This window comes from Diaphorina citri, unplaced genomic scaffold (genome assembly GCF_000475195.1).
Source record: "Diaphorina citri unplaced genomic scaffold, Diaci psyllid genome assembly version 1.1 scaffold1707, whole genome shotgun sequence".
Lineage (NCBI taxonomy): Eukaryota > Metazoa > Arthropoda > Insecta > Hemiptera > Psyllidae > Diaphorina > Diaphorina citri.
Window position 1 is genome coordinate 27,167 of NW_007379133.1, and position 21,647 is coordinate 48,813.

The window sequence follows — 21,647 nt, forward strand, 5'->3', positions numbered from 1 at the left end:
TCTCTACCACCTAACTCTTAGAGCTCCATTATTATGTCGTCGAATTCTCAAATAAACCCTTAGAGCTCCATTATTATGTGGTAAAATTCTCAAATAAATGAGGATAAAATTCCATGCCTTTCAAATGCATCACAATACATCAAACACTTACGTTGGATTTCACCAACATTTTTTAGCCCTTAGAAGGCATGTTAAGCTAACAGCCTGTTAAGTTCAATTTAATTTGTATAGCCTTAACAGGGCTGTTAACCTAACAGGCTGTTAGAGGCTAAAAAGCAAGTCGGTGAAACCCACAGTCAATCTTGCCAGCCTACTTAGCTTAGAGGATAGCACACCTGCCTTGTAAGCGCTAGGTCGCGAGTTCGATTCCCGCCCGGGGTGGACTTTATCCTAAAAAAATAAGGTTCGTTCTCGGAACGAGTCGTTCCTTCAGGATAAAATCCGCCTCGAGCGGCAATTGAACTCACGACCATACAAGGCAGATGAGCTACCAACCAAGCTAACTAGGCTGGCCAAAAAAAGAAGAAGAAGAAATATTTTTTACTTTCCTTATCCTATAGGAAGGAAAGTAATGTATTCCAGTAAAATGTTCGATGGTCAGTTTTTACTTACTTCATAAACAAACCCAAGTCCCTGGATAACCTGTTTGACCACCTCATAGCTCGGTTCTATCGAATCCTCATTCAGCATATTACTGTAATGGTACAACAGTGGGCCCAGGTTGATCCAAATCCCTCCCGGCTTGAGAATGTTGAAGATGGTCTCAATGAAGGAGACAATGTTGTTGGCACAATCGATGAAGAAACAGGTGGCCACACAGTCCCACTTGTTTGGATGAACGTACACCTGGAGGGACAGAATAGTTTGATTAATGACCGATACTACAATTTGAGTTTAAACGTAGTTTACATTACCTTGACATTTATTTATTTTTAATAGAGAGAACTGTAAAAACGGAGGTACTATTCTTCTGAAATCAAAGAGAAGAGGATAGGATAAAAGAAAGCTAGCCGTTCCAAGAACAAACGTTATCTGTTTAGGGGAAAGTCCGCCCGGGACGAGAATCAAACCGAAAAACGACCGCTACATTGGACGCTTGTAGTCCGTGTCGTAGCATGCCCATCTCGTAGTATGTCTCTCATCAGATGAACGGTAAGAGACATAATACTTCCCATTTAGGTGCTGGGTCAACACGAGAACACCAGAAAGTAACCTGTTCAAATATTTGCAATTGAAAACGAGTAGGTACACATTTTTGTCGATAGTGGGCATCGAACCCAGGACCTTCTGCATGGCAAGCAAGAATTAAAATTTTGCTCCCCAACAGAATAGTTCGATCAATGGGCGGGACTATAATCTGATTTTTTTTTCCAATTCTTAATCCAAAGTTTAAAACTAACTCAAACTGATTAATCCAACCAGTTTAGCTTCTGTCAAAAACTTTGCAAATAGAAATACCTATTACCGGAAATGTTCTGTCCACTCTGGGAATGGAACCCGGGAACTTCTCACTCTTCTACTCTTCAAAACTCCTTCTTTTCCCGTTTATAGGGAAAACGCCTGTGTATCTTTACACGAACCGATTTGTCAGGTTTTTCTCACCTTCATAGATTGGGTTCCTCTGTCTATTTAACTTTGCTCCTAATTATCTATTCTGTGCGTGTTTGTTCCAAACTTGTTGTATTATGTTATTAAACCCATAAAATAAAAGAGACCTTGTTTAGACTGCTGGGGTAAAGGGACTTTTTAGCTTCATTAGAGCAGGATAAACAAGGTATACTCTATTCTTTCCTACTTATACTTATATGAACTTGTGTTCGAAATCCCTCACCCCCGTTAGAGATGACAGGATAGAAGAAAGCTAGCCGTTCCAAGAACAAACGTTATTTGTTTAGGGGAAAGTCCGCCCGGGACGAGAATCAAACCGAAAAACGACCGCTACATTGGACGCTTGTGGTCTGTGTCGTAGCATGCCCATCCCGTAGTATGTCCCTCGTCAGATGAACGGTAAGAGACATAATACTTCCCATTTAGGTGCTGGGTCAACACGAGAACATCAGAAAGTAACCTGTTCAAATATTTGCAATCAAAAACGAGTAGGTACACATTTTTGTCGATAGTGGGCATCGAACCCAGGACCTTCTGCATGGCAAGCAAGAATTAAAATTTTGCCCCCCATTACCTGTAGAAAATCTCCGGCAGCCATAGAGAAATCACAATCGTCATTGTAGTCGGACGTGTTAATGTCGGGAAACGTAACAGCCATGGTCTGATGATGAGTGAGAATATTGTTGTCCGTCTGTTGAACCCACGGGTATATCTTGTACACGTTCTTCTCACGACATCTGGTGAGTAAAATAATCACTAAATAGATCAATAGAGCTTTGAAACAGGATGACTTTTCTGAATTCTGACCTGCTCCACAATCTTTGCCCTGGAATATCTACCTAGTATATTAAATACCCTAATAGGGTTAGTCAGAAGACTTCCCCAACGTTCCAATCCACAACTATTTTAGATTTTAGTCCAATCGCGACATCTGGTGAGTAAAATAATCACTAAATAGATCAATAGAGCTTTGAAACAGGATGACTTTCTGAATTCTGACCTGCTCCACAATCTTTGCCCTGGAACATCTAAGTACCTAGTATATTAAATACCCTAATAGGGTTAGTCAGAAGACTTCCCCAACGTTCCAATCCACAACTATTTTAGATTTTAGTCCAATCTAATGAATTGAGATTATTCCCACCTACCTCCCTCTCAAGCACTAGTCCCCATGTAAACACAAGTTAAAGAACAACCAACCACATGTCTCCACGATGGTTAACTGCTGTTCAGGACGAGCAAATTAAACATTGCTAGAGACCATCACCATCACCCCAGTGTCCAGTGTATGTGAGAAAAAAAAAAGATGTCCTTTCTTTATTCTGACCATTTGGCTACAGATGAAGCCGATAAAACAACAACAACAACAATCTAGCTCTCAAGGTACAGTGCCCATTCTTGAACCTTTACGGGTTTTATTCTTGAACTATGGAGTCTAGGATCTACATATACTTTACTAACTAGATAAAACATACTTGTTCAAGATGAAGTTGGAGGCAAACAGCATGAATAACGAGAACTCATTTCCTTGACATACGTAGATGAAGCCGATAAAACAACAACAACAACGACCTACCTCTCAAGGTACAGTGCCCATTCTTGAACCTTTACAGAAGTACTTACAGGGATGATGAAGAATAATCATATTCTTGAACTATGGAGTCTAGGATCTACATATAATTTACTAACTAGATAAAACATACTTGTTCAAGATGAAGTTGGAGGCAAACAGCATGAATAACGAGAACTCATTTCCTTGACATACGTAACCTCGCCTGGCGATTTCGAAAGCTAATCTACCCAATCCTGCTCCTGGCACCAAGATGTTCACGTCCTTGGGATTACTGTGGAGGAAAAGAAAAGCGAGTGGTTATATTATTGTTAAACTTATTGTTAAAGTTGTTAAACTAGAAACATAAAAATAATAGTACTTACCTATTTACATATTTATTTTTATACTGCTAGGGGGAGAAGTAGGCTGCTATGTACGATTATTATGGTCGAATTCTCAAATAATGTTGATGGTAAAATTCCATACCTCGGCTGGGGTTGAACCCACACCCTCCTGTTTACCAGGCAAACATCTTCACCATTACGCCACCGAGGCAGGTAGAAGGCAAGAAGCCAGCATTAATTTTAAAATTAGATAGTTTTTGCAACTAAAATTAGAATCCTGTTGATTGAACTCTTGACTTGAACCTTATTTGACGAAAACCCGTTTCTGCGTTTTCGTCAAAGAAGTTCAATTAACGGGACGCTAATTTTGGTTGCAAAAACACTTGTAGCCCCGACGGCCAGTGGTGAAAAATGTCTGGTCCTTACATAGTTTCTGGCGGAAACCTGGCCAAGATCTCGGATATGATGGGTTCGTAGCAGGTTTTCCTCTCTTCACTCCCCTCCTCACTCCAATCTCGCACGAACTGTTTCAGCGTCGTTTGAACCTTCTCCAAATCCGTACTGTTGGGAAGAGGTGAGATTAGTTTGATCTGAAAAAAACATAGGAATGTCCCGTTATTTCATATTATACATTAATTTATCATCGTAAAAATAGAATATACCTCATTTATACTGCCAGGATGAGATGGAAAAGTTTCTTTACCCCCAAAGTCGAAATAAGATCTCGTAGTATGTCTTTCACTTCGTAATAGGACGAGCAAAACCTCTGATACTTACAGGTTCAGAAGAAGGTACGTTTTCAAACATGACCCCAACATCTTTGATAATGAGTTTGATGATTTCATAGTTCTTGTCTATACAGGACTTCAAATCATTCAAGTGGTCTTTGTACTTGGACAGGAGTTTCTGGTGTTTTTCGGGCAGAGATTCTAGGTATTGTTCGTTCCTTTTCACTTTCATGAGTGAATAATTCCTGAGGAAAAAAAACGTGAGACAAGGTCTGAGGTCAATAAAAGACATATTGGTGTCTACTGTACTAAAGCCCAGAGGGCATTGACAGCCTCAGTTCTTGCCTAGATTTCCTTAACTCTCTAAACTTGGTTACAACTTTCATGTGAACCAACCACTTGGTTTTCTGATAAAGCGATAAAGGTACAGTAGAACCCTTATTTTACGAACTATTTCATGTGAACCAACCACTTGGTTTTCTGATAAAGCTATAAAGGTACAGTAGAATCCCTATTTTATGAACTATTTGGAACCAAGGGTAGTTCATAATATCGGGCTTCCATATAAAAGTTCATAAAATCGAGGTTACATTAGAAAACAGAGAAAACGTGGCAACTTTTCGACAGTAAATGTTTATTTTCGGATTTTCGAGTTCATATAATCGAGGGTTCATAAAATCGAGGTTCTACTGTAATTCCTTTCATGTGAACCAACCACTTGGTTTTCTGATAAAGCGATAAAGGTACAGTAGAACCCTTATTTTACGAACTAATTGGGACCAAGGGTAGTTCATAATATAGGGGTTCCATATAAAAGTTCATAAAATCGAGGTTACATTAGAAAACAGAGAAAACATGGCAACTTTTCGACAGTAAATGTTTATTTTCGGATTTTCGAGTTCATATAATCGAGGGTTCATAAAATCGAGGTTCTACTGTAATTCAAAACGAAAACGATAAGTCATGCTAAAACAAATGCCATTCCACAAAACCATAGGTAACAGGGAAAACGTAAAATACGCTCTGTTATACGCGATAGCGCATAGGTATATATAAAATACGCGATAAGTACCCTTTGTTAATTTATTATCAGTTGGATATCATCACATCATACTATTTCATTAGTAATTTAGTAGGTAAAGGTATACATAAAATACGCGATAAGTACCCTTTGTTAGTTTATTATCAGTTGGATATCATCACATCATACTATTTCATTAGTAATTTAGTAGGTAATAGGTACATACTTACCTATCAACCTATACCTACTCACTGTGGGTCTATTCCCAACAAAGGAACCTACCTTAACAATCACATAATATGAGTATGCGTGTGTAATGTTCAAAATGAAATCAGCAAATGGGGGGGTCATCAAACAGCAGAAGGTCATTGAGATAAATAATTTCTAAGGGGTTCTTTCTCCCTTTGTCTGTTTTGTAACCATTTTACATGTGCCCATATTGTGTTGTAAAATTAAAACACAGGTACAGTTTACCAGTAACCAATATACTTACCTACCTACTTGACTACCAAGAGGGGTGGTATTAGCATTAGGCTATTACTTAGGTACCTATAGGTATTTGACCGAACGATAGTGAGGTCAAACGTGGCAACTTTTCGACAGTAAATGTTTATTTTCGGATTTTCGAGTTCATATAATCGAGGGTTCATATAGCCAAGGTTCATAAAATCGGGGTTCTACTGTAATTCAAAACGAAAACGATAAGTCATGCTAAAACAAATGCCATTCCACAAAACCATAGGTAACAGGGAAAACGCTCTTTTATACGCGATAGCGCATAGGTATACATAAAATACGCGATAAGTACCCTTTGTTAATTTATTATCAGTTGGATATCATCACATCATACTATTTCATTAGTAATTTAGTAGGTAATAGGTACATACTTACCTATCAACCTATACCTACTCACTGTGGGTCTATTCCCAACAAAGGAACCTACCTTAGCAATCACATAATATGAGTATGCGTGTGTAATGTTCAAAATGAAATCACTATTTGGGGGTCATCAAAGAGCAGAAGGTCATTGAGATAAATAATTTCTAAGGGGTTCTCCCTTCGTCTGTTTTGTAACCATTTTACATGTGCCCATGCCCATATTGTATTGTAAAATTAAAACACAGGTACAATTTACCAGTAACCAATATACTTACCTACCTACTTGACTACCAAGAGGGGTGGTATTAGCAATAGGCTATTACTTAGCTACCTATAGGTATTTGACCGAACGATAGTGAGGTCTATGTTTTAACTCGACCATTTTGCATTTGGTTTAGATATTTGTTTATTTGTCCAAAATTCAAATAGGTACCAAGTTAAACAACAAATTGTTGATATGAGAGGACGTTATTGTTGAAGTCTCAGCTTAGGCAAAATGATCATGAAGCTTTCTTGGGAGAAGAGGCCAAAACATTTGACCAACTGAGTGTGGAAGAAAGCAAGAGAAGACTTGAGTATGTATTGAGTTTTCTTTCGTTTTTTAACTATCCTATAGTCTAGGGACTGAGACACATTCCTCAATGAAATAGTAATGGTAAATTGCAATCTATGTATAATTCAATAAACAATGTTATAAAATGATGGTAGAAATGTGAATCCTATGAGGAACTGTGACCAAAAGTCTCTACTAACAATGGGAAATGATGGCAATGTGAATTAACTGAAGAACTGTGAATTCTATACAACTGTGACCGAAAGTCTATGCTTTGCCTCCAAATAATTTGGACTTCCCAGAGGATAGGGGTTTCATATTTCAGGTTAGTTCTTTATTACCTACTCGCTTGTTTTGCTTTCCTCTCCGTGTCCGTGAGATAGGCATCAGAGGGGTGGTATTAGCAATAGGCTATTACTTAGGTACCTATAGGTATTTGACCGAACGATAGTGAGGTCTATGTTTTAACTCGACCATTTTGCATTTGGTTTAGATGTTTGTTTATTTGTTTGTCTGTTCCGCTATAACTCCCGATTGCCTTTTCTGATTTTGACAAGCCTATCTAGTTATGTAATAGGTAAATTGCAAACAGCAAATAATCAATTTAATACATTATATAACCCACTGATAACAATGTGATAATTGAGAGGACGTTATTGTTGAAGTCTCAGCTTAGGCAAAAGAATCTGAGTGAGGTCTACAGTTCACAGAACCACTAGTTTATACCTTAGTCAAAGACACAAGATATTTGCTTAAAAAGTAGCACTTGCTCTAAAAATTAGAGACCAAAATGGATCCTAAATTTAGTTGTCTTTTTTTTTAAGCCTATCTAGTTATGTAATAGGTAAATTTCAAACAGCAAATAATCAATTTAATACATTATATAACCCACTGATAACAATGTGATAAACATCTAATGCCCTTTTAATATTTGACCAATTACCAAGTTAAACAACAATTGTTGATATGATAAGACATTATTGTTAAAGTCTCAGCTTAGGCAAAAGAATCTGAGTGAGGTCTACAGTTCACAGAACCACTAGATTACCTTAGTCAAAGACACAAGATATTTGCTTAAAAAGTAAGTAGGACTTGCTCCAAAAATTAGAGACCAAAATGGATCCTAAATTTAGTTGTCTTTTTTTTTTTTAAGCCTATCTAGTTATGTAATAGGTAAATTGCAAACAGCAAATAATCAATTTAATACATTATATAACCCACTGATAACAATGTGATAAACATCTAATGCCCTTTTAATATTTGACCAATTAGAAATTAATTATTACACAAACAACACATGTTTTTCTCTTGATAAACATCAATAGAGAACAATAAAAATGCAATTATACCCAAGTGGTCAATTTTGTAGATAATAGAAACAATGAGGTAAGAACCAGGCTGTAGGAACTTATTGTTAACTATACTTATTGTCTCCTGAATTTTGCTATAGTTCTATTTTTAGAGTTGAGAGAAATGCTTTGATTAGAGTTGGGGGTTTGAAACAGGGCAACATTGTCACACCTAACTACCTAAATAGGTATGAAGATTTAAAACCTTGTAGCTCATGTCTAGTCTGGAAATAGGCATAACAGGAGAGGGCAATATTAAAAAGACCTAGCTAACTTTTGTAGAACTTTGATCTTTTTTTCCACATGGTTCCCAAATATGTTCTGAGGTAAACAATAATAATCTTACAATATGAACCTGAAAACTTGGACCCATTTTCTTGTAGGTAGGTACCTAAAGCCCACATCATGACCGATACTACAATTTGAGTTTAAACGTAGTTTACATTACCTTGACATTTATTTATTTTTAATAGAGAGAACTGTAAAAACGGAGGTACTATTCTTCTGAAACCCTAGCTAACTTTTGAGGAACTTTGACCTTTTTTTCCACATGGTTTCCAAATTTGTTCTGAGGTAAACAATAATAATCTTACAATATGAACCTGAAAACTTGGACCCATTTTCTTGTAGGTAGGTACCTAAAGCCCACATCAACACACTGAGTACGGTGTGCAATGCTAGAGTGTGATACCAAGATTTTCCATGGGCTGGTGTGCATCACAGGAGTGTGCCACACTATTTTGAAAGAAAAATAAAAGTGTTGCACTCCAGCATGACATGGTGTCTCACTGAAAACTGGCACACTCAGGAGTTGCAGACAGCCCAGGAGGAACCCTTCTAAATACAAACAGTTTTTAGTTTCACAACAATGGAGTCTCCTAAACAAATCTCTACCAGTTCAAAAGTAACTTTGCAAAAATTGCTCTCGTAGGAAATGTATTAATCTGTGACAACTCAATACAAGAATAAGCTACAATATGACAAAGGATTTTGCAAATGCCTCAGAAACTTGTTATAACTAGGTCCTTTCTGGGCTTGCAAAGGCTATGACAATCTATGACATGCTAGTTCATGCTACATATTTTTTGAAAATTTACAAGTTTTTTTTTTTGATACTTTTTATTTAAGTTCCGAGGCATGTGCACATAGGATAATATATGGTTCATTGGCAGATTTCATATTTGAAAAAGAAGAACACTGGCTTTTGTTCCTATGATACTTTTTATTTGAGTTCCGAGGCATGTGCACATAGGATAATATATGGTTCATTGGCAGATTTCATATTTGAAAAAGAAGAACACTGGCTTTTGTTCCTATAGAAACTTTTCTTCTTTTGATCTTTATCTCAGAGAGAGGGTACTAGGCAGAGATAAGGACTGATAACAAAAACTTACTTGTAGTATTTGAAGGCTCCCAGGATACGAAGAAAGCTTTTCTTTTCTTCTTCATCATCTAATGGATTCATAATTAAAACTTAATTAATAATTAAAAGAAAATTAAAATTTAAAATTAACGAGAACAAAAAATCAAAAATCACAGGCAGGCTGATTTTTTTTTTTTTTTTTTTTTTTTTTTTTTTTTTTTTTTTTTTTTTAAAAATTGATGAATTCTAATGACTCGCGATCATTTTTAATGACTGAGTTGATAAATTCTATTAACTCACGATCAATTTTATTGACTGAGTTGATGAATTCTAATAGCTCACAATCATTTTTAATGACTGAGTTGATGAATTCTAATGACTCATGACGCATTCTTATGACTGAGTTGAAAGTAAGCGATGTGACGTTATAGTTTACAGTGCTCGTGCTTTTCTTATCAGTTTCAGTTAACTTTTGTGATAAAATCTAGTGATAAGGGTGTTTTGTGTGCAGAGGATTACAAGACCACATCCGTAGGTAAGTGTTTCAGCCTGTTTTAATGTCTCATCTCATTTTTACACCTTTATTGGGTCACAATCCAAATTAACTTTCAACAGGTACATTTCACCTGTAGGGTAAGATGACTAAGATCGATCTGACGAGACAACCAAATGAAAAATGCCTCTAGAAAAATGTCAGTTTCAAAACTACAATATGTGTTTGCTTGTTTGATATACTCGTGACCCTTGGTTCCGAAAAGCTCCACGTTGGAGGCGCCAACTCAGCATGATATGTTGACCCTTTCATTTCCAAAATCCATCTCCCAAGACTCCCTACTGAAGCAGCTTACAGGAATACTTCAGTAGCTTAACGGTTCTATATTTAGCTATAAATTATGTGTTCTGCGCTATTGTTTCTGTTATTTCGTTCTTTCTCATGTTTGTTTTATAAGCCTTCAGTGGTTACTTGACCTTTTCAATACCAAAATCTAGATACCTATCTCCTTACTGAAACATATTAAGTACAGGAGTCCTATAAAAAAAACTTTGCCATAAGTTGCATAACACAACAGTTCTACTGATATCTAGTTATAAATGCTATGTTCTGGGATGTTTTTCTTTCTCATGCATGTATGTATTATTAGCCCTTTAGGTACCTAATTGTTTTGCTGTATTTAGGTGTTTTTTTTTATCTTGGGATTAAGTTAAACTATAGATCAGGCTGGGCACTAAGTAAATATATCAGGCTCTATGTTCAATCCTTGATTAATCTTGATCTTGAGATGATCTGACTTGGCAAGCCCCTGCCTTGAAGTAGATTCATAGTGTTGCAAAGGATGTTGGTAGGTATTTAGGTTAAGCACTTAACTATGATACCTACTTGTTAATCAAGATGCAAACAGAAACATTTGACCTACCACATATGTTACTATTGAGCTAGGCTAACATTTGTTTTCACATTCCATTATTTACAGCTCCTGTAATTAATATTTCCTGTACCTACTTGCCATTTTGCCTGTCTAGAGACACTTGGTAAACTCCTCCTCTAATTTAAATGAGAATTTTTCCTTTTCTATCTAGAAGTTGTGCTCTATTTACTTCCCTTTTCATTGCTTTTAATGTTTCACCCCATCATTCTGTCAAATCTCAGAAAGCAAAATTTGAGTGTGAAGAGGTTTGAACCTTCTCCAAATCCGTACTGTTGGGAAGAGGTGAGATTAGTTTGATCTGAAAAAACATAGGAATGTCCCGTTATTTTATATGCATTAATTTATCATAGTAAAAATAGAATATACCTCATTTATACTGCCAGGATGAGATGGAAAAGTTTCTTTACCCCCAAAGTCGAAATAAGATCTCGTAGTATATTTTTTAACTATCCTATAGTCTAGGGACTGAGACACATTCCTCAATGAAATTGTAATGGTAAATTGCAATCTATGTATAATTCAATAAACAATGTTATAAAATGGTGGTAGAAATGTGAATCCTATGAGGAACTGTGACCAAAAGTCTCTACTAACAATGGGAAATGATGGCAATGTGAATTAACTGAAGAACTGTGAATTCTATACAACAGTGACCAAAAGTCTATGCTTTGCCTCAAAATAATTTGGACTTCCCAGAGGATAGGGGTTTCATATTTCAGGTTAGTTCTTTATTACCTACTCGCTTGTTTTGCTTTCCTCTCCGTCAAATAATTTGGACTTCCCAGAGGATAGGGGTTTCATATTTCAGGTTAGTTCTTTATTACCTACTCGCTTGTTTTGCTTTCCTCTCCGTAAAATAATTTGGACTTCCCAGAGGATAGGGGTTTCGTATTTCAGGTTAGTTCTTTATTACCTACTCGCTTGTTTTGCTTTCCTCTCCGTGTCCGTGAGATAGGCATGGCACCTATTTCATGGTGTTGGAAGGATTTGGGGTTTCTCTACCTACTTATAAGAAATAAAAAGTAGTGTAAGAAATAAAAATCAATTTTTTATTATTATTTTTTCTAATTCAGACTCATCGTGGACAAAATCGACAAGGACAAGGATGGGTTTGTGTCAAAGGAAGAGCTGAAAGCCTTTTATTATTATTTTTTCTAATTCAGACTCATCGTGGACAAAATCGACAAGGACAAGGATGGGTTTGTGTCCAAGGAAGAGCTGAAAGAATGGATTCAGTTCACGCAGAAGCGATACATTCACAATGATGTGGAGAGTCAATGGCGCACTCATAACCCTGAGGATAAGGAGAAGATCACCTGGGACGAGTACAGGGAAAAAGTCTACGGATTCCTGGATGGTAAGGGAGTTTTTCAAGATGGTTTAGGTATTAGGGAGATCCGCTTTTGGTGGAAAATTTGATAGAGTGATTGACCTTTAAGAGTACCTTTAAGAGTACAGGGACGTCGCTGATATAGTCCTCTAATGTATATATATAGATGTAGATGTGTCCTAGGACAGGTTTCAACACGACGTTCTCCACTTTTCTCGATCTTGGGCGTCCTCCTTCATTTGTTCAAACGTTCTTCCATTCAGCAGTTGCCACGCATATCAATACATATTCATATGCGTGGGAAGTCAAGATGGTAAACCCCTGACAATCTATTGCTCTGTTTCAAAGGTTCAAAATCAACCAAAGGTAAATCTTTTGTTTCGTTTAAAAGGTTCAAAATCAACCATTCTTTAATTTTACTTTTGGTGGAAAACTTGATAGAGTGATTGACCTTTAAGAGTACAGGGACGTCGCTGATATAGTCCTCTAATGTATATATATAGATGTAGATCTGTCCTAGGACAGGTATCAACACGACGTTCTCCACTTTTCTTGATCTTGGGCGTCCTCCTTCATTTGTTCAAACGTTCTTCCATTCAGCACATCTCTCAGCATTCCAAACCTCCTTCTTCCTATTGATCTCTTTCCTCTCAGCTCTCCTTCCATGATTCTTCTCTGCAGACAATTTCTTCTCAGGATGTGACCCAGCAATCCTCTAATGATGTGTCCTAATTTCTGTTCCTTGATCTTTTCATTTCAGAGGTAGACGCCGCAGAGCTGGCCAAGGACGAAGACCAGGGCTTCTCCTACAAGAACATGCTCAATCGGGATAAGCGACGGTGGGACGTCGCTGATATAGATGGTGACCGTGCATTGACTCGCGAGGAATTTGCTTCGTTCCTGCACCCGGAGGAGACGGCACATATGAGAGACCTTGTGGTAGTGGAGACCATGGAGGACATTGATAAGGACAAAGACGGAAAGGTGTCCTTGCGAGAGTATATCGGTGAGTTCTTTTTTAAGAGGTTTCATAAATGAGTGCTAGAAAAGCTAAATGAGCTATTTGCAGGGAGATCTGATTGTACTTTTTTTATGTTTTCTTTTTGAAGAAAAAAAAAAAAAAAAAGTTGGAGGGGGGGGAGGAAAAAGTCTACGGATTCCTGGATGGTAAGGGAGTTTTTCAAGATGGTTTAGGTATTAGGGAGTTCCGCTTTTGGTGGAAAATTTGATAGAGTGATTGACCTCTAAGAGTACAGGGAAAAATTATTTCTGTCCCCTTCGCCAGCCTAGTTAACTTGGTTGGTAGCGCGTCTGCCTTGTAAGCGCTAGTCCGCGGGTTTGATTCCCGTCCTGGGCGAATTTTATCCTGAAGGGATAAGGTTCGTTCTCAGAACGGCTGACTTTCTCCTATCCTGTCTTCCTTCTCTCTTCGTTTTTGGGGACGATAATATCTTAGCGGTTACAGTTTCCTCTATCATTCTTGCAGATTTCGCAGCCAGACTATTCTTCTCCTTCCCACGGATCGTTTCCCGATGATTTTGCCTGTATTATGAAATGTAGAATTTCGTACTTGGGCCCTCTCGTGATGTGTCTTTTTTTACACACAAAGTTTCTCATCTTTTTTTTTTTTTGTGTTTACATATTAGATTATTGTTCAATATTTTTTGTGTTACTGCAGCCCACTGTACTTGTTCCTTCTTGTTGTCATTTCAGAGGTAGACGCCGCAGAGCTGGCCAAGGACGAAGACCAAGGCTTCTCCTACAAGAACATGCTCAATCGGGATAAGCGACGGTGGGACGTCGCTGATATAGACGGTGACCGTGCATTGACTCGCGAGGAATTTGCTTCGTTCCTGCACCCGGAAGAGACGGCACATATGAGAGACCTGGTGGTAGTGGAGACCATGGAGGACATTGATAAGGACAAAGACGGGAAGGTGTCCTTGCGAGAGTATATCGGTGAGTTCTTTTTTAAGAGATTTGATACAGGATAAGAGAAAGCCAGCCGTTCCGAGAACGAACATTATCTGTTTGGGATAAGGTTCAACCCGGGGGGAATCGAACCCGCGACCTAGTGCTTACAAGGCAAGCGTGCTGCCCTTCAAGTTAACTAGGCTTGCTTGACTGACAGTTGATCACACCTGAAATTTAACTTTGGACTTTGACCAAAGTTTGAAATCAGCCAGACAAATTGGCCGTCGATCGACGAGGTGCATCTATTTTATCGAGACAGTGTGGACGGTTCAGTCGATATCGGTCGATTATGTGTGGACAGTGGACAAACCAAAGTTTGAAATCAGCCAGACAAATCGGCCGTCGATCGACGAGGTGCATCTATTTTATCGAGACAGTGTGGACGGTTCAGTCGATATCGGTCGATTATGTGTGGACTGTGGACAGGGGACACCCGACACAGCCATTCATTAGGTATGATTTAAAATTAACTAAATTATAATACATAATTCCATATTCCGTTTACTCGTATTGCAAGTGGACACCCGACACAGCCATTCATTAGGTATGATTTAATAATTAACTAAATTATAATACATAATTCCATATTCCGTTTACTCGTATTGCAGGTGATATGTTCCGAGGTGGGGATACTGACGGTGATGAAGAACTTCCTGACTGGGTGAAAAACGAGAAGGACGAACAGTGGACACCCGACACAGCCATTCATTAGGTATGATTTAAAATTAACTAAATTATAATACATAATTCCATATTGCGTTTACTCGTATTGCAGGTGATATGTTCCGAGGTGGGGATACTGACGGTGATGAAGAACTACCTGACTGGGTGAAAAACGAGAAGGAACAATTCGCCATGTACAGAGATAAGAATGGAGATGGCTTTATGGATGAGGAAGAGGTATGTAATGCTAGCCACTCAGTATCAGGTAGACCTGATCAGGCACACTTGTCAGGTCTACCTGATGAGCACACAAACTATCAGGCGTACCTGTCAGGTCTACCTGTTAGTGAGTCGCTGGCTTTATATTTTAACCACTCTAGGTAGCACGTCTGCCTTTTGGGTACTAGGTCGCGGGTTCGACTCCCGCCCGGGGCGAACTTATCCTAAGTAGATAAGGTCCATTCTCGGAACGGCTGGTAACTATATTGAGACGAGTGCTACCGATGTCTCTACATATCACAAATAAACTTTCTGGTGCATTTTAGCACAGATTGAGAGACAATCCTTCATACATTGGTCTCTAGGGAGCCAGCGAACCCGCAGCCTAGCGCTTACAAGACAGACGCGCTACCAACCAAGCTAACTAATCTGGCTCAAACCTCTTAAAAAAAGCAATTAAGGAAGTGTTAATTGTGTGTTAACGAAGTGTTAATTGTGTGTGTTTTTTTAGGTGAAAAACTGGATCCTGCCTCCGGATTTCGACCACTCTGATGCTGAAGCTCGTATTTTAGCACAGATTGAGAGATAAACCTTCATACATTGGTCTCTAGGGAGCCAGCGAACCCGCAGCCTAGCGCTTACAAGACAGACGCACTACCAACCAAGCTAACTAGGCTGGCTCAAACCTCTTAAAAAAAAGCAATTAAGGAAATGTTAACGAAGTGTTAATTGTGTGTGTTTTTTTAGGTGAAAAACTGGATCCTGCCTCCGGATTTCGACCACTCTGATGCTGAAGCTCGAAAAAGCAATTAAGGAAGTGTTAATTGTGTGTTGACGAAGTGTTAATTGTGTGTGTTTTTTTAGGTGAAAAACTGGATCCTGCCTCCGGATTTCGACCACTCTGATGCTGAAGCTCGTCATTTAACGAAGTGTGTGTGTTTTTTTAGGTGAAAAACTGGATCCTGCCTCCGGATTTCGACCACTCTGATGCTGAAGCTCGTCATTTGATTTATGAGTCAGACTCAGATGCAGATCAGAAACTCACTAAAGACGAAATCCTAGCCAAGTATGATCTGTTCGTGGGATCCCAGGCGACGGACTTTGGTGAAGCTCTGGTGAGGCATGATGAATTCTAACTCACGAGTAATTTTAATGACTGAGCTGATGAATTCTAACTCACGAGTAATTTTAGTGACTGAGTTGATGAATTCTAATGACTCACGATCAATTTTAATGACTGAGTTGATGAATTCCAATGACTCACGATCAATTTTATTGACTGAGTTGATGGATTTTAATGACTCACGAGTAATTTTAATGACTGAGTTGATAAATTCTAATGACTCATGACTCATGACGCATTCTTATGACTGAGTTGAAAGTAAGCGATGTGACGTTATAGTTTACAGTGCTTTCCCGCTTCATGGTGGTGAGCTGATGAATTCTAACTCACGAGTAATTTTAATGACTGAGCTGATGAATTCTAACTCACGAGTAATTTTAGTGACTGTGTTGATGAATTCTAATGACTCGCGATCATTTTTAATGACTGAGTTGATGAATTCTAATGACTCGTGATCATTTTTAATGACTGAGTTGATGAATTCTAATAACTCACGATCATTTTTAATGATTGAGTTGATGAATGCTAATAACTCGTGATCATTTTTAATGACTGAGTTGATGAATTCTAATGACTCATAATCAATTTTAATGACTGAGTTGATGAATTCTAATGACTCACGATCAATTTTATTGACTGAGTTGATGAATTCTATCTCACGAGTAATTTTAGTGACTGAGTTGATGAATTCTAATGACTCATGACGCATTCTTATGACTGAGTTGAAAGTAAGCGATGTGACGTTATAGTTTACAGTGCTGACAAGGGAGCTCTTATTGTCCCGAAATCGAAGAAGAAAAGAAGGACAGGATAGGAGAAAGCCAGTCGTTCCGAGAACGAACCTTATCTGATTAGGATAAAGTCCGCCTCGGGCGCGAATCAACCTGCTGCTCCTAGAGAAACACGTTCCGTTTGCCAATATTTTTCGGAGCGAGGAGTTAGGAGCATATAGTTCGGCATTGTTTGTGAAGTTCTCCCTAGGTCAGCAAATGTAATTGTCGTAGTCACTTCGTAATCAGGAGGTCGCTGGTTCAAATCACATCCAACGAGCATAATAATAAAGTTGTGTCCAAACATAGTCAACCTGCCGTCGATCAACGAGGTGAAACTATGTTGTCGAGGCAGTGTGGACGGTTCACTCGACATCGTACGACGGTCGGTCGATTATGTGTGGACACACCTTATAATAGTCACTTTCTGCTGAAGTAAGAGGGTTTGATGGTCTCGTCCGAGCACTTTTCGACGGTCGACACTGGATAATTTTTTCGAATTTACTCTAATGTCTGCTCAAGGTGCAAGTGCTTGTAGAGAAGAGCGACACAAAAGAAAAAATAAACGGGGGGAGGAGAGAAAAAAAATCTGGTGTGAACATCACACGACTTTCTATTACATTTGCGGAATACGTATTTGAAAAAAAAAAAAATGAAAATTATGTATATAAAAAAGATATTAATGGTAATACCCACCGAAGAGGTTGCCACTAAAGATGTATGCCACTAAAGTTGCGGTTGTGCATTTGATCCAATATAAAGTAACATGGAACAAGTTAGATGTAAGGTGACGGATAAAGGTTGAAACACATTACTATCACGTCACGTCACGTGTGTAGTATGACGTCATGAAAACAGATTCATTAAGATTTTATGTTTATGGAGCTCGTTGAGAATTATGAGTGGTTTGTGTGTTTGTCCGAAGTGTTTCAGTGGTTTTATGTGTTTTGCTGTAGGTGTTTTAGGGGTTTTTGCGTGTTGTCGGAGGTTTTTGTGTTTCTAGGAAGTGTTTTTAGTGGTTTTATATTATGTTTTGTTGTTGGTGTTTTAGTGGTTTTTGTGTTTTTCGGAAGTGTTTTTCAGTGGTTTTGTATTTGTTGGAAGTGTTTTAGTGGTTTTTGTGTGTGTCGGAGGTATTTTTGTGTGTTTTTGTTTGATGTGTTTGTGAGTGTTTTATTGTTTGTGGAGGAGTTACCTAGAGTGGTTTTACATTTATCGGTATTTGATGTTTGAATATCGTATATGAAGTGTCTCTCACCGAAAAGATTACCTACAATATTATAGGAAAATTTTGAACTACATCTTTCTGACTCCCTATGAGCTCACGTGACGTAACGTGATTTTTGTGAGTTTCTACCTTAAGTGTGCTTGGACTTTTTTGCAGTCTCTAGACCCAGGGATTTATTTATTTGCAACTAATGACCGGGTACAATCTATATTTAAACTTAGTTCAAGGTAAACTCACAAGATTAAACAAAACGGCGCGAACGAGATGTTTTAACGCATTGTTAAAGCACCTAAAAGAAGGGGTTAAAAAAAGATCAGCCAGCCTAGTTAGCTTAGTTGGTAGCGCGTCTGCCTTGTAAGCGCTAGGCCGCGGGTTCGATTCCCGCCCGGGGTGGATTTTATCCTGATGGGATAATGTTCATTCTCGGAACTGCTGGCTTTCTCCTATCCAGTCTTCCTTCTCTGTTCGATTTCGGGACGATAAGACCATAGCAGTTACAGTTCCCTCTGTCAAACCTCTTTAAAAAATGATAAAAATAAATAAAAATAAAATAAAGTAATTTGATTGTTTAATTTTAAAATTCTGATTGAAATTCAGTCAATCATAAATAAGTTTAACTTAAGTCAAGTTTAAACTCGGATTGTTCTCCCGGCCATAAGTGTGTTGACAATATTTGTCAAGTCTACTCATAGTTTCTTACGAAGTATATGCATTTGCATGAAGAACTACCTACCGTTTTATCTATGAGATAAATGGTGGGATGGTGGGTTTCACCAATGACTTCTTAATCAGAGATTTCTCTAATGGGAGAATTTTTAATGATCCAAACAGAAGTTTTTAAAAATTCCTCCTTTTTTGATCAGTGAAAACTCCTTTTTGGATTATTTAAAGCTCCTCTTTGGACGATTAAATTTCTCTCATTAAGTCATTGGTGAAATCCACCAAAAGTTATGTACCAACTCCTGAATACTGACCTGTTTCAAAGCTATTTAATTTTATTCCCACTTGATTAACCTTACTCCCACTTAGCTTTCAAAGTACGAGTGATAAGTCTTGAGTATTTAGCCTTAAGTCTTGAGTATTTAGCCTTGAGGTGTGTCCAAACATGGTCGACCGGCTGTCGTTCGACGTCAATCGCAGTCAATTAACATCGATTCACATCGATCGACTACGGGTGATAAGTCTTGAGTATTTAGCCTTAAGTCTTGAGTATTTAGCCTTAAGGTGTGTCCAAACATGGTCGACCGGCTGTCGTTCGACGTCAATCGCAGTCAATTAATATCGATTCACATCGATCGACGGCCATCGTCGGCTATGTGTGGAGACACCTTTACAAAGCTATATTTTTGACTGGGAGTGATGAATCTCTAACTCGGTGGTGCAGGGGTCAAGAGGCCGTCGTCGGCTATGTGTGGAGACACCTTTACAAAGCTATATTTTTGACTGGGAGTGATGAATCTCTAACTCGGTGGTGCAGGGGTCAAGACGCTCGCCTGGTAAACATGAGGGCGTGGGTTTAATACCAGCCGAGCTAAACAATTATCTCTGCTGTGTTATGTTACCATCTGCCTATACAGTATTTTATCCCCTATGTACCCACAAAGTATTTGCTTTTTTATATTTGTAAATGTTGATTTTTTAGCTTTTTTTTATTTTTTATCATTTAAAAATACCTCTTCACCTGTTTCACTTACAATATCTTTCTAAAGTTAGATGATTTAGCCTTCATTTGGAGTCATAGGTATTTCCTCTAGCCAGAGGTATAACAATTTTTATTTTTATTTGTATTTATTAAAGTGTTCTAACATTGATGTATAACAATTTGTTTCTTCCCTTGATGTTTTTTGTGCCTCTTTTATAGGTATTTATCAAGTAAGATTTCCTTTACGTCAGAAACTCTGTTGAAATTCAAGAATCCTCATACTATTATATTATTTCTTATATGGAATTATAATTTAATTTAATTGTTTGTCATTTCTTTTTGTGTAACAATAATTAACATGTTTTTCCTTCAAGTTCCTTTTTATCATTTAAAATTAACTAACACATTTTGGGAGTGGTTCAATGATCAACGAAACTGTCCTCAAAAACAGCAGAGTACTAGAGAACCTACAAGAAAAAAAAAAATGGAATTAAACGGAAAAGAGTTTTCCGCCTAGAACCAAACTTTGAGATAACCAACTGTTGATGGTCCCAATCATTAGATATTTTATTATACTAGATTATTATTTGCTTAAAAATCGCTATCCAATTATCTTCCATTATCTCCCTATATCATACTAACTTGTTTTGTTTTTCGATCTTTTATAACAAATGTTAAAAGCTCCTCTTTGGACGATTAAATTTCTCTCATTAAGTCATTGGTGAAATCCACCAAAAGTTATGTACCAACTCCTGAATACTGACCTGTTTCAAAGCTATTTAATTTTATTCCCACATGATTAACCTTACTCCCACTTAGCCCTCAAAGTACGGGTGATAAGTCTTGAGTATTTAGCCTTAAGTCTTGAGTATTTAGCCTTAAGGTGTGTCCAAACATGGTCGACCGGCTGTCGTTCGACGTCAATCGCAGTCAATTAACATCGATTCACATCGATCGACGGCCGTCGTCGGCTATGTGTGGAGACACCTTTACAAAGCTATATTTTTGACTGGGAGTGATGAATCTCTAACTCGGTGGTGCAGGGGTCAAGACGCTCGCCTGGTAAACATGAGGGCGTGGGTTTAATACCAGCCGAGCTAAACAATTATCTCTGCTGTGTTATGTTACCATCTGCCTATACAGTATTTTATCCCCTATGTACCCACAAAGTATTTGCTTTTTTATATTTGTAAATGTTGATTTTTTAGCTTTTTTTTATTTTTTATCATTTAAAAATACCTCTTCACCTGTTTCACTTACAATATCTTTCTAAACTTAGATGATTTAGCCTTCATTTGGAGTCATAGGTATTTCCTCTAGCCAGAGGTATAACAATTGTTTCTTCCCTTGATATTTTTTGTGCCTCGTATTTATCAAGTAAGATTTCCTTTACGTCAGAAACTCTGTTGAAATTCAAGAATCCTCATATTTTCATATTATTTCTTATATGGATTTATATTTTAATTTAATTGTTTGTCATTTCTTTTTGTGTAACAATAATTAACATGTTTTTCCTTCAAGTTCCTTTTTATCATTTAAAATTAACTAACACATTTTGAGAGTGGTTCAATGATCAACGAAACTGTCCTCAAAAACAGCAGAGTACTGGAGAACCTACAAGAAAAAAAATGGAATTAAACGAAAAAGAGTTTTCCGCCTAGAACCAAACTTTGAGATAGCCAACTGTTGATGGTTCCAATCATTAGATATTTTATTATACTAGATTATTATTTTTGCTTAAAAATCGCTATCCAATTATCTTCCATTATCTCCCTATATCATACTAACTTGTTTTGTTTTTCGATCTTTTATAACAAATGAACGTTTTATTTTATACCACAAATTTTACAAACATGTATTTTACCTTTCTTGTT

The 21,647-nt window shown here is 37.6% G+C and overlaps 2 protein-coding genes across 2 annotated transcripts; one reads left to right on the forward strand and one right to left on the reverse strand.

Moving 5' to 3' along the window:
• Positions 1-597: 597 nt before the first annotated feature.
• Positions 598-9,573, reverse strand: LOC103516943 (carnosine N-methyltransferase). Its single transcript, XM_017447266.2, has 6 exons — positions 9,429-9,573; positions 4,282-4,477; positions 3,931-4,094; positions 3,312-3,452; positions 2,183-2,345; positions 598-846 (listed from the first exon to the last, which is right to left on the reverse strand). The coding sequence occupies exons 1-6, from the start codon at positions 9,497-9,499 to the stop codon at positions 598-600; spliced, it is 984 nt and encodes a 327-aa protein (XP_017302755.1). The 5' UTR covers positions 9,500-9,573.
• A 1,790-nt stretch (positions 9,574-11,363) lies between these two features.
• LOC103516945 (calumenin) lies at positions 11,364-16,446 on the forward strand. Its single transcript, XM_017447267.1, has 7 exons — positions 11,364-11,377; positions 11,988-12,181; positions 12,915-13,138; positions 13,288-13,321; positions 13,868-14,113; positions 14,904-15,028; positions 15,958-16,446. Exons 1-7 carry the CDS (start codon positions 11,364-11,366, stop codon positions 16,144-16,146), a joined length of 1,026 nt encoding a protein of 341 aa, XP_017302756.1. The 3' UTR covers positions 16,147-16,446.
• The last annotated feature ends 5,201 nt before the right edge of the window (positions 16,447-21,647 follow it).

Excerpts from the sequence above, each read along its gene's own strand:
- LOC103516943 (XM_017447266.2), bottom strand. The coding sequence starts at position 9,499 with ATGAATCCATTAGATGATGAAGAAGAAAAGAAAAGCTTTCTTCGTATC. Across the intron at positions 4,095-4,281 it reads ACGTACCTTCTTCTGAACCT|ATCAAACTAATCTCACCTCT; the intron begins GTAAGTATCAGA and ends TGTTTTTTTCAG. Across the intron at positions 2,346-3,311 it reads TCCAACTTCATCTTGAACAA|ATGTCGTGAGAAGAACGTGT; the intron begins GTATGTTTTATC and ends TTTACTCACCAG.
- LOC103516945 (XM_017447267.1), top strand. Across the intron at positions 14,114-14,903 it reads GTCCTTGCGAGAGTATATCG|GTGATATGTTCCGAGGTGGG; the intron begins GTGAGTTCTTTT and ends CTCGTATTGCAG. Across the intron at positions 15,029-15,957 it reads GCTTTATGGATGAGGAAGAG|GTGAAAAACTGGATCCTGCC; the intron begins GTATGTAATGCT and ends GTGTTTTTTTAG.